This window comes from Neopsephotus bourkii, unplaced genomic scaffold, assembly GCF_033783945.1.
Source record: "Neopsephotus bourkii isolate Nb327-2 ecotype Australia unplaced genomic scaffold, CSIRO-AGI_Nbou_v1 NB_1473, whole genome shotgun sequence".
Lineage (NCBI taxonomy): Eukaryota > Metazoa > Chordata > Aves > Psittaciformes > Psittacidae > Neopsephotus > Neopsephotus bourkii.
The window spans coordinates 215,907-230,183 of record NW_026901949.1 but is presented as its reverse complement, the minus strand read 5'-3'; the positions used below and the strand labels follow the sequence as shown (position 1 = coordinate 230,183).

At 37.5% G+C, this 14,277-nt stretch overlaps 1 protein-coding gene across 5 annotated transcripts in view; it reads right to left on the bottom strand.

Moving 5' to 3' along the window:
• Window positions 1-14,277, bottom strand: part of CDK14 (cyclin dependent kinase 14) — a 321,875-nt gene that overhangs the window by 146,560 nt on the left and 161,038 nt on the right. For all 5 annotated transcript variants that reach the window (XM_061369041.1, XM_061369045.1, XM_061369046.1 and 2 more), the window contains one exon: window positions 4,632-4,755. In XM_061369041.1, the coding sequence (XP_061225025.1) occupies window positions 4,632-4,755 (124 nt within the window). The remainder of the gene's footprint in view (window positions 1-4,631; window positions 4,756-14,277) is intronic.

The following is a 14,277-nucleotide window of genomic DNA, read 5'->3' as shown; positions in this document are numbered from 1 at the left end:
ATGCTCCCCACAGAAAAATCAATATGGAAATTCATGGAATCCTCTTTGATACTCAGCTGTAGTTTTAAACTGCAACTCCATTGAGTATCATTCTCTTTATTACAAATCTCAAGCCTCTTTGCTCCTGCTATCTATTATTAATCATCCCGTGTATCTAGAAGGATGAATGGTTTAATCACACTTACATGATTCTTTTTTTTTACATCACAGGGCTTTATATTAACCGAACTCCAAAAGCTTAAGGCAGGACTTCCACTATAATGCAGACCTCCTGTAGCTCCTTACTCATCCAAGGAGATCCCCAAAGACAACAAAAAGCTGACAGGAAATGCTTCAGGTCAGTGTTATTTGGGAGAGTTAAGCAAAGACACTTCCATTAAGACTTTTGTGCTGTTTTTCCCTCCAAAGCCCACTCCCACCGACAAGAAAGAGCAACTCTGACTGCAAGAACAAGCATTAAATCACTAAAGCACCAAGTTCCTGATGCTCTTCCTTGTTCACTTTGTGACACTAGAATTCACTGAACTGTTACTGCAATTTGAATATTTTTTCAAGGAACAAAACTAACAAAAAAATAGGGTTGAGAACAGGGAGAAGGGAAAATTTCTATTCAAGTCTCAAAAATAAAAACCTCAATTAGCAACTTTTCCTACCCTTGCAAATTATAGTCCAGCTAACAATACCTTATACACCTGCTTGTTTCATACTCTGAAATTGTATTTTGCAGTTCTGCCTCTCAGGTGCCTGCATAGTCATATATTGTGTCTTGGGGCCATGGCATAGAGAGAAAGCCAGATGTGACGACATATAGGTCCATGCACTTACAGTAACTTCACAAGCCAAAACATAGACCAAACAGGTCTTCAGACTTCATTCACCCTCTCTGTGCAGTTCACTTCTCTTGCAGGCAGAGCAGAAAAGACAAATGGCTTCAGGTAAGTTTCACAAACAAGCAGTCCCCTGAAATCTCCAGCTGCAGGCTCATCAGCTCACAGGAGAAGCTGGACAAGGGACCTACTGTTAATTTGGCCAGTTTCTCCCAGCCTCAGACATGCTACCACTGCCTCACATGCTAGTCAAGTTTAAATATTTTGTTCTCTACACCCATGCACCCAATGCATCCAAAGGTGATGTCAGCATGCCTACCCTCAAAAGCTATGGAAGTGTTTTATCCAGAAATATATAACGAGTGTAACTATATATTTTACAACCCAGAAAGCACAGAATTATTCTAACTAAAGGACATGTAAAAGTAGGCATACTGTGATCAGATTAAAGGTCCACATTGTCCCTGGAAGAGTCAGAATTATTATGCTGTTAGTGGATGTTTTGGGACATAAAATAAGAAACAAGAAATAAAAAGAGTAAATCCTTCCTGGAAGTCCCACATGGAAGGTGAGACCCACCTCCTACCTGATTGTTATCAGCTATTTAGGGACCTTGTGGGGGCGTTATTAAGTATGAGAATCTGAATGCAAACATAAGATTAGCTAACCTTGATTTATAACAGCAAACACAATAACTAAATGCCAATACCCAGTCACTAAAAGCAAAAAAGCATAGTATATGAGTCTCAGAGCCACACAAAAAGAACTCGCTTAGTCCAAACTGCCAAACTGCTCAAGGCTTTGTCCTGTCAGTGAAGCATACGTATCCAAAGGGCAATAAATGCATCAGTATACAGTGCAGAGAAAAAATAAAGTGAAGAAACTACTAACCAAAGGCTAAGGAACAGATACACAGCCCAGTCTATGCAGTTACTAGCATAAAGCAAAAGCCTTTATTCATTTAAGTTTATAATTGTTTATGGTGTTACTCCTTAAAGGTTTTTAATACTTTATTTCTACTCAAGACAGACATATGTGCAGGGGAATATAAACAAACCCATAGACAGCTAAATTTACACGACAGGATCAAAAATAATTCTTGCACTTCATTTCATGAGGAGAATTCCTAATATACTGTAATTTCCTCTGGAATTTTAATTAGATTGAAAACAGAATGCAGGAATGGAGTTCAAGGACTATTTTTCATAGCAACAATTATTCAAGTTGTAGCCTCCCCTATTATATCTTCTCAAGAAAGCCATTTTTTATAGCTCATCCATTTTTAATTTGATAAAGCCTCTGTTCTATTCTCCCTTTTCATTTGACTACTGAGTCTTCTCATAAATGTTCATTTTCTAGCAGCTATAGCACAATGTCCAGAAAAGCAAACCACCGTTCATCTGAACAAAGACACTCCTACACAGTGGAGTATCTATGTCTGGGAGCCCTGCTGTAGAAAAACACATGCCCACAGTTATTCAAAGATTCCACTTCAGCTGCAGTGCAATGCACTGGCAGGCATGAATAGCCTTTCTTTTACCTTGTTTATTCAAGAACTATGATCCACTACAGCCTGCTTTTAAGTATTTGATATTCTACACTGAGAAGATTAAATAAGCCTGACACCAAATGAAAAGCTTTGCCTGTGCAGTTGATTTTTCCTAAACTTATGAAACCAAAATCTGAAGGTCTTGTCCTTAGAGACTAAAAGGCCTTTGCTCTAAGATTTTATATTTATTGTGCTAGCAAAGTCAATCCTATCTCTGACAGAAACTGATTTCTTGATAGGTTCTCTCCTGCCTTGAGTGCATTTGAAAGCAAAACACCTCTAATTTCCATACTGCTCCTCATGTAATTAATCAAATATACAATCTAAACCGACTTCCTTTCCAAGCACATTACTGCAAATTAGTCATTCACGGGAGAAAAACATAAAGAGAAACAGGACCGTATTTTACATCTTGTTTAAGAAGAGTCTTTGGTACTGGGAAGGTGGAAGATAGGCTATAATAATACAGCTTTTAAATAAGTAAATATGCACAGGGGTGCACGTAGAGAGCACATGGGAGTGCTCTTATTTCTTATTGTCTCCAGTGAAAGAGGTCATAACCTTTCAGACTTTAACCTCATCACTTCTGATTTTTCATCTTGCTCTCTGAAGAGAAATTTAACCCATCTGGTTTTCAATTTTATGAGGTCATGAGCCATGAAAGAAAATCTAACTTAAAAAAATAATAATTAATTGAGATATATAATATTCTTCCAGTGTATAAGAGAATCTACGCAGATGTTTCTGTTAGGTCAGGATAAACTTTTAACAAACAGAAAAAACTTCAGCAGCACCACCACCAAAAACCCCCACACCATATGAAACATTTTATGTACACAAGAGTTTGCAACATCACCTACAGATTTTTCAGTATCGACCAAAGCCAGAGCACAATCATCAGAATCTCTTGAAGGACTTGTAATAAGGTGATGCTTGGAGGTCAGAAAAGTTCACAGTGTTTTGTACATATAAATGATACATCAAAACTAGTCATCTCAAACAGCACAGCACCTCTAACAGAGGACTAACTCGTATATCATTGCAAAAACACAGATATATGAAACAGGTGAATCATTAAGAGATTAAATCTCAGTAAAATGAAACATGCAGGAACGCTTTCTTTAAGCATTCTTAAAAACAATTCTGGTATCTTCCAAGTTTTGAAAAACAGCAACAGAAGATGGTATTTAAAACCAGTTAATAATTGTTTCTCTAATGTATTTCTCTAATTGCCTACAATCCAAAGGCCAATTGAGTTCTTGTGGGCTGTGTCCACCTGAATTCCTGTTTTTTTCTCCAGCATAGCAAATACACACTGAGCTGTTAATTGCAGTAATGCTAATTAAAAGACAAAAAAACATGACTACATTAACAGTGAAATTGCCAATTAGCACATACGCTCCCTCATTCCTGCTGCTGCATGAAATGCGAAGCCCGATGTGGATAGTAGTCATAAAAATAAAAGACATTTTACAACAGCCAATAGGTCACATTTTCAGCTTACTTCAGAAGTTCTGCTGGAATCAGTAGCTGAGAAGTTGACCTACAGAAAGGAATTCCTACAACAGTTTGTTGAAAGCACTAAAGAAAAATATTGCCATTTTCCACATCTGCATTCACAATGGTTTCCAGAGGAAATAGCACTTGCCCCACTGTAGGAACTAGAAAGTAGCTTTAAAAATTAAACTTCAAAACCAGAAAAAGGCTGACATTTCAGTGAACAATTTTCCCTTGCATTGTACTCCACATAAGATTCCCCATAAGGGACTAAGGAATACTGAAAGCAGCCTGGGTGATCCTAGTGTCCTTTATTCTTGAAGGAATAATTATTCTTGTATCCTTCAGTCTCTTTCAATACCCACTTAATGCAGGTTAATCCAGATCTCCACAACCCTAGAGCTGATTCCATAAAGTGACTGTGCTCTTCATATAGTCTATATTTGCTTACATCTCTCACTCTCTCTCTTTTTTTTCTTTCTGTTTTTTAAGAGGTCTCATGGTAAATAAAACTGAAATACTTTCAGCATTATCTTCCTTGTGAGAACTGAATATATATTTGTTTTTTTACTTGCTCCCTTTTAATCAAGCATTTTGTTGACCATAATCAATTTCTTCACTCAGGAGAAAAATGTGCAATTATCTACAATGAAGAAGGTGTGTCTAAGGAATAGGGTGGGGGGAAGAGAAATCAATGGAACCATCTGTCTGACATTCCTACAACATTATAAGAGACTTGTAATTAACTGCTTGCCTACCAAAGTCTGCCAGCTTTAACTCCCCCGTGTCACTGATCAGAAGATTCTGTGGTTTCAGGTCCCTGTGCAAAATGTAACGCTGGTGGATGTAAGAGAGTCCTCGCAGCAACTGAAATAAAAATAACTGAAAAAGAGGGGGACAAAAAATGACCTCTGTTAATATTTTGCATATAACCACAGATGATTTCTTCACAATATGCAGGGTGCTTGCATATTGTGGTAACATTGTGTCAGAATTCCTCCCAAAACGGCGTTATTTCCCACCCAAGTTTAACACAACAAAATTTCCACCTAAAAATATGTATTTTGCAAGGACTAACCCCATCCTCCAAACCCTGCTGTATCATAGATGCTATTTGCCTGCTTTATAAAGAACAAGAGCAATACAACCATGTGCAGAAGGCTCAATTTCTACCAAATTATAATTATATTCTGTTTACCCATATGGCCTTAGAGATTAGGTGGTAGCCTGAAGACAGATGTGTATCTTCACTAATTATAGGACACAACAGTACAGGGTGCATAGAGATGGGGAGATAAGGCTGGGGGATGGGACACTGGAGCTAAAGCAAAGAAGAATTTAATAATACAACAATAACGTGCAGGAAAACCGCAAGTATGATAGGTTTTCTCCTTCAAAGGTTTTTTTAATGGGAGTTGCTTAAGTATTTTTCACCAGAAAATACTAATTCCCATTGAACCTAAAGATGGCTTTTGAAACCTATTTATAATAGTCTCTAAGGTAAATTTAGATAGAGACTTAACTCATCCACCATGTCTCCTCTAACCCTTTACTAAACTCTGCAAATGCTTTCCATAGAGCCAAGCATTGACATTGTGTATTTTTGTAATTTGTAATTATGAACAAAGACCTGGATGATGGAGATCTTTTGTCCTCCCCTTTTCATCTCCTCTCCCATCATTCTCCTGCATTCTTATAAGGCACCCCCTGTGAAAGGCTGTGCTACCCTCACGGATTTTGTCAATACAAAGGGTGAATAAATGTTTCCTAGGAGTTTTCTTTCCAGATTTGAAAAATCTCCTCTAATATACAGACCCTTCATACTGAAATATGTTAAGAAATACTACAGTTTCCAAATGGGAACAAACCAAGACTTTGCAAAGCCAAATATGCAGAATTCAAGAGTAAATATGGACCTCATGCCTCACAGCTCAGTGGCTGGTGCAGTGTGCTCTCTCAGAAGATATGGAAACCACACCAAAGATTTGGAACAAGTCAGCCCGAGCACATGAGAATTTCTAATTAACTTGCAACACAAGCATCCTATTTAGTGACTGGTGAAGCGAGGAGACATTATAAAAAGGGTTACAAAATCTGATTATAAAGGAGAATAAAGGCTGGCATTAAAGAAACAAAAATGTCATGTTACTGAAGTTGAAATGAATTTAATTGCATTTCATTTTTTCCTTAGTGCAGACACAATACACTGTATGTTTAGCTATTTAGCCGGGGCACAAAGAGCCATATCAATCACCTTCTTGCCAGGGCTGGGTCTAACAATGTGCTGAGGAAACCTAAGAGCAAAATAAAGAAACAAAAGAAAGAATAGCAGGAAAGTCATAAGTAACATGCACATTCCTTTTTGAATTGTGGTTAAAATGGAATTCATGGTACACACAAACTATTTTAATAAGGACAGAAAGCAGAAACAGCTTTCATTACAGCCATAAAATACAAATTAAATTCTAAGAAATTACTTCAAAATAGTATTTTTTTTAATAGAAAGGCAGGGAAAATATCCAGTTTACTAGGCGAAATCAGTGGTATTTAACTTCAAAAATTACCTTTGAATATGCAAAGAAATTTCGATTATCATGTTATCTTACAGTACCATAATCTTTATAACTTGAAATATATTTATGAATGTGGGCTTTCATTTAGCTTTAATGCGAAGAATAATTCGATAGGACATGCTAAGAAAAAAACACAACGATTTCACAGCTAAACATAATAAATGTCTACTCTTGAGGACAGCTTTGGAACATAGTTTTATTCCAAACTTGTAGATATGCTGTAGTTATCAAGTACTTCCACAAAAGCCAATTAATTCACTCATATACACTGTATCAATTGTTTCCTCCTTGGAGGAAGATCATGAAAGAGAAGGGGAAAATAATCTCCCTGAAATACACAGGGTAAACTCAGCCATTGTTTTGTTGCTTTCTCTTTTCCTCTTCACCTTTGTTTTTATTTGGTAATACTAAATGGGAAAAGATTCCAGTGAAAACACAAGCCAAATGCCCAGCAGCATTCTGCAAACCACAGGCCCTTTAGGATTGCCTAGGCAGAGAGAACAGTTAAAGAGGCTCTCCATTCCCAATGGTTCCCCACTCCACAAGAAGAAAAGACAAATTGGAAAGAACTGTTTCTGATGCCTCAGGAAACACTTCTGCCTTCTCACAGTCAAGTTCCCTTCCCTGTCTTTGAGGAAAGCCAGGGAGAAGAAACCCAAGAAACCTACTCCCCTTCAAAACTCACTGGATTACCTTCACAAGGCCAGAAACGAATGTGAGATGAGGGACCATCACCTCTTACCCATATACGTGATGTGAAATCGGTATACCACCTAACATGATTGTACTCTGATCTTACTTTCTCCTTCCTCCACCTTGCTCAGTTCTGATCACCATGAAACTTCAGCCTGGGGCTTCTGCAAGGGTTTTTGAACAAGCAACTGAACTGCCATTTCCCCAAGGCCACAGGGTGGTAGCCCTATGTCCAGAGGACAACTCTAAAAGGAGACAATGGCAAATTCCAGATGCATTTCAATGGGTTGGTTAGGAGGGTAGAAACAATACAGATTCATGGTTCTTGATCTCTTATGTCAGTAACTTGCATATTTGCATGGCTAACTGTCAAATAACCTGCAAAAAACAAACTCGGACACAGCTTGTGTACAGTTTGTAGTTTATTGGTAAGAGCAGAGGTTTGGTGTTAAAATTAGAGTCACTAAATGACAAGGGTCATTGTGATAAGAACTGAAGAAGATAGAAAAAGAGAATGATATTTGTCCCTAGAAGTCAGGTTTTCAGCAAGGCTTAAGATTAGGAGGCTCAACACTTTATATCCAGACAAAAAAAAATAATACAAACCGAAAATGAATACTTGTCCTTCTGGCCTTATTTATTATAGACATGAAAAGAAAAAAGAAGAAAAAAGCCAAACCTTTTTTCCCCTAACAGTTCCAGAGCTCTCACCTGAATGAGCAACATATTTTAATGAAGAATTTTTCTCCTTTGTCAATAGGAAAAATGCATGCAAGTAAAAGCATGCCGAGTTTTATGGAACATGATTTTAAAAGAGTATTAGCAGTTCTTAAAACTTACAAGAGAAAGCCCTCAACACCATAAAAAAATTAGCACCTACACAGTCTTTATATAGCATAAGGCCTGGAAAGCCTCTTGAGTTACATGCAACATTTGACCAAATGCCTGTTTAAACTAATTAGATTTTCTGAGAGACTCACCTGTATGAACATCCCTGCTTTCACGGTGTTTTTCATGAGCCTGGGAGGTTATACAACCAAGACCATTATACACACATCTAATAGCTGCAAGACAGCTAGTATGCAGCAGAATGTTTAACTAAATTGGTGGCCTCTGAAAGTCACCTTGGATCTTGAACTCTTCTCCTCCAAATGATCTTATAAGCTAAACTTTCACAGGCCATTCGAAACATACATAATGGGTGGGACTGATGGGAATTAACACTTTCTGAATGAGGTTCAGAAAGCTCTGACAGGTCTAATGTTCATATAGATCTCTGCAGCAGCCCTCAGGTAACTCCATGACACCTCCATTCTAAGACATAGTAGAGAGTTTCTGGCAAAGGACATTTGGGTAAATGAAGAGTAAAAATTTACAACACACCTATAGAGATTATCCAGAAAACGTACATTTCCACACAGTGTCCTGGGCATCAAGGACCCCAGTGACAAGAAGGATGCTGCCCAAGAGGATAGACTAATGAGGCCCACTGTGGGTGGTTATGTCTTTCCCTGATGGCACTGAGGATTTCTGAATTATTTCTTGCATCTGAGCTCCCTTACCACATGTTGTACTGTGGGAATAAAGGATTTGGCCCTAGACACAGAAGTAGAAAGCTGTATGGATCTTTTAGTCTATTTAATACGCACAAAGTTCTTAGCTCCACTCTCTCTGAAGCAAGAGAATGCAAATGGAGCTGAGATAACGTGGAGCAGGAGTTCATATCAGTGCAGAAGAAAGCTGAAAGCAAGGATGGATTAATGTGCCAATCCTTTAGCGAGCTCATATTGATGTATTAGCATAGTTACTTTTGAAAAGTAATATACAATATTGCACAAGCTTTATTATCACTCATCACCGATAAGACAAATGCTCCTGCTTGCTGTATGTATAAAAGCACACCATCTGGGTATCATGTAATCATCTGAATTCCCTTGTGTGTATTCAGCATCAATCGATATCATATTCTGTCTTAATAGGCCATGAAATCTAAAAACAGCGGTAAAAGAAACCCCAAGCCAGGACACCTCACCTCATGCTTGCAACCAGTGTACTTCTCCCTATCATCCAGAGGATGTTACTGTCTTCTGTGAATTATTGGCTATTTACAAAGGAAAAAGAGGAAATAAATCCCCACAGTACTATCTCACAGCCTTGGAAATAGACACAACTGAACTCAGGGCTCCACATTTGGGTTTACTAGATTGTTTGAGAGTTTAGCCATTGTTTTAAGGCATTAACCTAAGAAAAAACTACCTGTAAATATGTGTTATCACAAAAGCAAGGAGCTTATCAAGCACGATCTTTTTTATTACCTAGCTGAATAAAAAAAATGTTAGCCATTTGAATCACTGTGATTCATAATAAGCTTTATCTCAATAAAAGGCTCTCCTATCTGACCTCTCTGGAACCAACTGAGTTCTTTCCAAATGAATTTTAAAATAGTTCACTCCAAAATGTATTTATAAAGGTTTCTAGCTTGGTCCTGCATTCCTTACACAAGTCTTACTAAAGAGAATGTCACACAGAAATGCATACAATACAGCCACTGGGAATGCAGACCATATAACTGCTTTAAAAAAAATACAGATGTTTCCACTCGCAGCAGAACTGCAAAGGGAAGAGACTGGAAAGTGTTAATTTGTTCACTTCTATTCTCTCTGATATTCTTTTAATCATTTTTTGTCCCCTCTGGGTACTACTACAGTTATTTGCAACGAGGAAGGTGTACTTAATTAACTGAGTATAAAGACACTTCCTTATGATCAGTTATAGATGTCTGCAGATGTCCAATAAGTGGAAGACTCTTTAAGATTTATTCTCCTGAACGGCAAAAGTAAAAATAAATTTAAATCTCCTTTTCTACCTTTCACCAATTCATTTCCATGCTGATCTAAGTCAGAGCAGGAACTGGTGCCTCACCAATTTTAAAGACAATGAAAAAACGTTTTCTTCACCCCTACAATATTTTCATGGTGTTTGCAGTATGTGAACCATGCAGATCATACAGACAATAAATTATACACGCACACACACTTGATATGAAAGCAACATTCTTCTAGCATGAATTTTAACACAGTAATAAAGATTCTGCATTTACTGATCACAGTTGTGCATATTATCAAATCATTACTTTAAGTGACAAGACTGACATAAAGTAGAGTGAAATGCTGATGCCATATTTAATGTCTGATAACTAAAAAGTCTAATTTAAATAATCAATTCTCAATGCCATGTGTAAAAGACGACCTTAATTTGGCATAACATTATTCTATCTGCTGTACACCTGCTTGTTCACTGAATGAGGAATGAAAAATAGCAACTTCTCAACCACATTAAACAGCATTGCTTCCTACTTAGCATATCTGTTGAACTGTATTTTTAATTCAACTCTACAGCAGCAGCAGCACTAATTTCAGTGAGTAGGAGAGATTTTAAAAGCATGACATTAGTTAGATTTGCTTCTAATAACAATAAATAGAACTAAAAGACAGTAGGTATTCACCTTAAAGTAAAAGAGTGTTTTCTGCAAATTCCAGTGAGTCAATGTGACAGATGAAATAAGACATGAAAATTCACCATAGCCGCATGTATCATCATGGTTTAATTGCCCAATTCCTGTGTACCTATGTATGGCAGTCAACGTTTTGGTCAGACACCTCTAGTCACACACAGGCAATCTGTTAAGCCATGCCACACTCATGTGCCACAGCTTCCCCTACATCACATAATCACATTTGTCACATATGGATGCAGAACTGGCCATATAATTCAACACACGTCTGCCATAAAAAAGGGGAATGTGAACCTCTTGCCACATTTATACAATCACAGGATGGAAAGAATCGAGAAGCACACCAGGGAGACCTACATGGATAACACAACTGTAACCTAAAATCCAAAGCATTTTCATCATAGTTTTCAGATACTACCCTTTACTAACAAGCATATGGCTTTATGTCTTACTAACACAAAGTAGAGCTGCTAAGCAAAAGCCCGTGTGCAATGTTCTGCTACTGCCAAAGTTCAAGCTGCTGCACTTCAAGCGCTTTAAGCCTCGCGTGGATGGAATACTGGAATTGTCTAATCCTTCCATGTTCTGAATACTTTCTACCCTTTGTGCTTCAGATTGTCCAAATCTGTAATCAGTTCAATGATAAACATTTATGTTTACAAAATACATCCGATGACAACTACCCTATGGCATTGACTCAGATTATTAATTTTCACATTAGTCATTAAATGCCAATTTTTTTCATCTGACACAACCAGATTCATCTTTAAAAACTGCAACCGTTAGTTAAAGAGAATGTACGGTACTGCAGTATGGAGAGGAATAAATGAATACCACAAGTGATTATGTGCCAGAGATAACATCAAATAACATGTAACATTCACTGTATTTCAACGTTTTCAATTCAACATGCATTTCATCTTGTTTAGGAGGCTAGCATTAAAACCTTGGTTTATTAAATCCAATATTTTTATCATATCTGATTTTGGATTTTTGATGGGTTTGTTTGGTTGCTTTGGTTTTTTTGTTTTGTTTTTTTTTTTAACTCTGCTAGAAAGTTGACCGATCTCGAGTATTATCACAGAAAAATGTCACTGCATCCTATTATGTTTCAATAATTTCTGTTAACTACATGTATTTTAAACTAGTTTTGTAGAAATTTTAGGACTGAAACTAGTTAGGTTTTTGCTGAAACTATGACTTTTTTTTTTTTTACAGAGATTATTGACCCGTCCTAGGATATCCAAATTCAACTCCAGACTTTGCCACATACCTTACATGTGACCTTGACAGTTACTCTTCTCTCTGTCTCAGTATTACAGTGATAAAACACATTTTAAAAGATTGTGGTGGGAGTAGGGCTCAGCTGGTTGAGATTTTGCTTCAAAAATATCTATCAATTATGCACATAAGGCTGCTGTGCCCTGCTCCCTAGGAGCAAGGAAGGCTTAGAACTGAGATGAGCAAGGGCTTTAGTCTTCAAGGCTCCTAGAAGAAGGTTGAATATTCGTGTTTCCTCCATGCAAACTTCAACAAGAGAGTCTGCCTACTCTTTCTTATCACTTTTTGGCCCCAGGAAGAGAAAAAGTGCCCAGGGAGAAAAACATCAGAGTAGCGATATTAGGTGGAATAAGAACAAACTGGAAGTTTCTTCTCCCTCTGGTCACAGTAGACGATGGGAGCCTTCCAAGTTGCCTGAAGTGGAAGATTTTGAGAGTGATTAAGAGACAGAGACAGCTTTTTGTCTGGTTGACAACCCTGTTGTCATTCAGGATGATGTTACCCGGATTGAGGAACAGTGGGTCAGAAGCTGTGTCTTTTTATTTTGTCAAAGGTGGTTTTTTGAAGCCAAATGCTCAGACAAATTGATATCACATCTAACAATGCAAGTAGCAGAAAAAAACAGAGGAAAAAAATGAGGATGCTTTCCCCAAAAGGCCACAGCTATTTCAATGCATCATCACTAATTAAAAAGCAAATCAGCTTTCATTAATAGATTTCTTTTTAAGGAAAGAATGCAAACAAGCAACACAGGCATGACAGATGCAAGCCTGTGCTCCACTTTTTCTACCAAGTAAGAGGAGTTAAAGAAAATGAACTCAACAGTCAAATAAATGCATCAAAACATAAAGAAGAAGACTTTCGTTTCTGAGAATGTAGTAATATGAATTAAAAGATGAGGTTAAAATAAAGATGATATTTCAAAGGTTAAAAGAAGTTAAGAGCAGTTACATTTTCACAGGACTTGCTGAAATGCACACAAAAAAAGATACTTAAAAATAAATTATGAATTTACAAAACAAGAACCATTTATGGACAGCTGTGAACAAAGGCTCAGGAGAACAAAGAAGGTAAGTCAAAAAGCTGTTGGAGGTCGTCCTTTACCAGACAGAAGGGAACACAAATCAGAATGAAGATCATCTATCTTCTGCATAAGAATATCATCATGTTATGCAGAACACCAAAACATCGCCATACTACGCAGAAGCTGAGGTGTTAAGAAAGTAAACATATGTTGAAAGATGCATCAAAAAATGCCAAGAAATGGTAATTATTTTTTTTTGTAGGCAACCGATTCTCTGTTTTGCTGGCAAAATAGAAAAATGCAACAAACTGGGTTCCAGAGCGTCTGTCTGATCTCTTATGTTTTCATTGTAATGGAGAGTAAATGCCTATTTCCAAGACAAACTCCAACTCTTTTCCATGGGATAGTGGTGGCGACTTACTAAAATAATACACACTCCAACCAAAATGGGGGGGACAGGGTAGAGAGGACATTTGCAAGCTTTGTGAGGCAAAATGCTGACTGAGAAAGCTTGTTATTGCAACTGCATTAGACACAGAGCATCAGCTTCTGTAAGTCAACATAGTTTAATTGATGCTGAAATAGTGGACTTGGTAGGGCTTGGTTAATGGTTGGACTCGATGATCTTAAAGGTCTTCTCCAACCTAAATAACTCTATGGTTCTAAAAAGAAAAAATAAAAAATTCACTGGCAGGATCAGTTAGCTGCTGTGGCACATTAGAGTTCCTGCTGTAGGAAGCAATCCAGATGTTTTAACTGAGTCCAAGAGGTATGAACTGTCTCTAAAGGCAGCAACATCAGCAGGAAAGAAAACCAGGAGTAGAGATTTCAGTACAGTAGTCCAGGCCAGGAGGAACAACCCAGGGAGAGTCAGGAGCAAGACCTGTACCTCAGTTTGCCACAGCACATCTTGCAGCTTGGCAAGCGCCTCATGGCATACACCTATAAATCAACTTTTAGCTCCAACCAAATACAAGACTGCAGCAGTAGCTTCCAACAGAAACATAATTATATGTGGGGCCACATACTGAAGAATTATTGCTTGCCTTCTGTTTTGGAAAAACTGAGTAAGATGTCTTCTAATCCAGAGAGGAGATGAGGCTGTGCCTACTAAATAGGGACTTATTAACCAATTACCTTTTTTCTCCTGATGTTGAACTATAATATTGTACACACTGTATTAATCTATGCTTAGAAATAAATGGTAGATATGCAGACTTCTTAGTTACCAAAGATGTATACAATTGTGTGTCTGGAGCTATCACACTTAAGAGAATCTATGGATTAAGTTTAATACTTTCTGTCAATTTCCCTGCCAG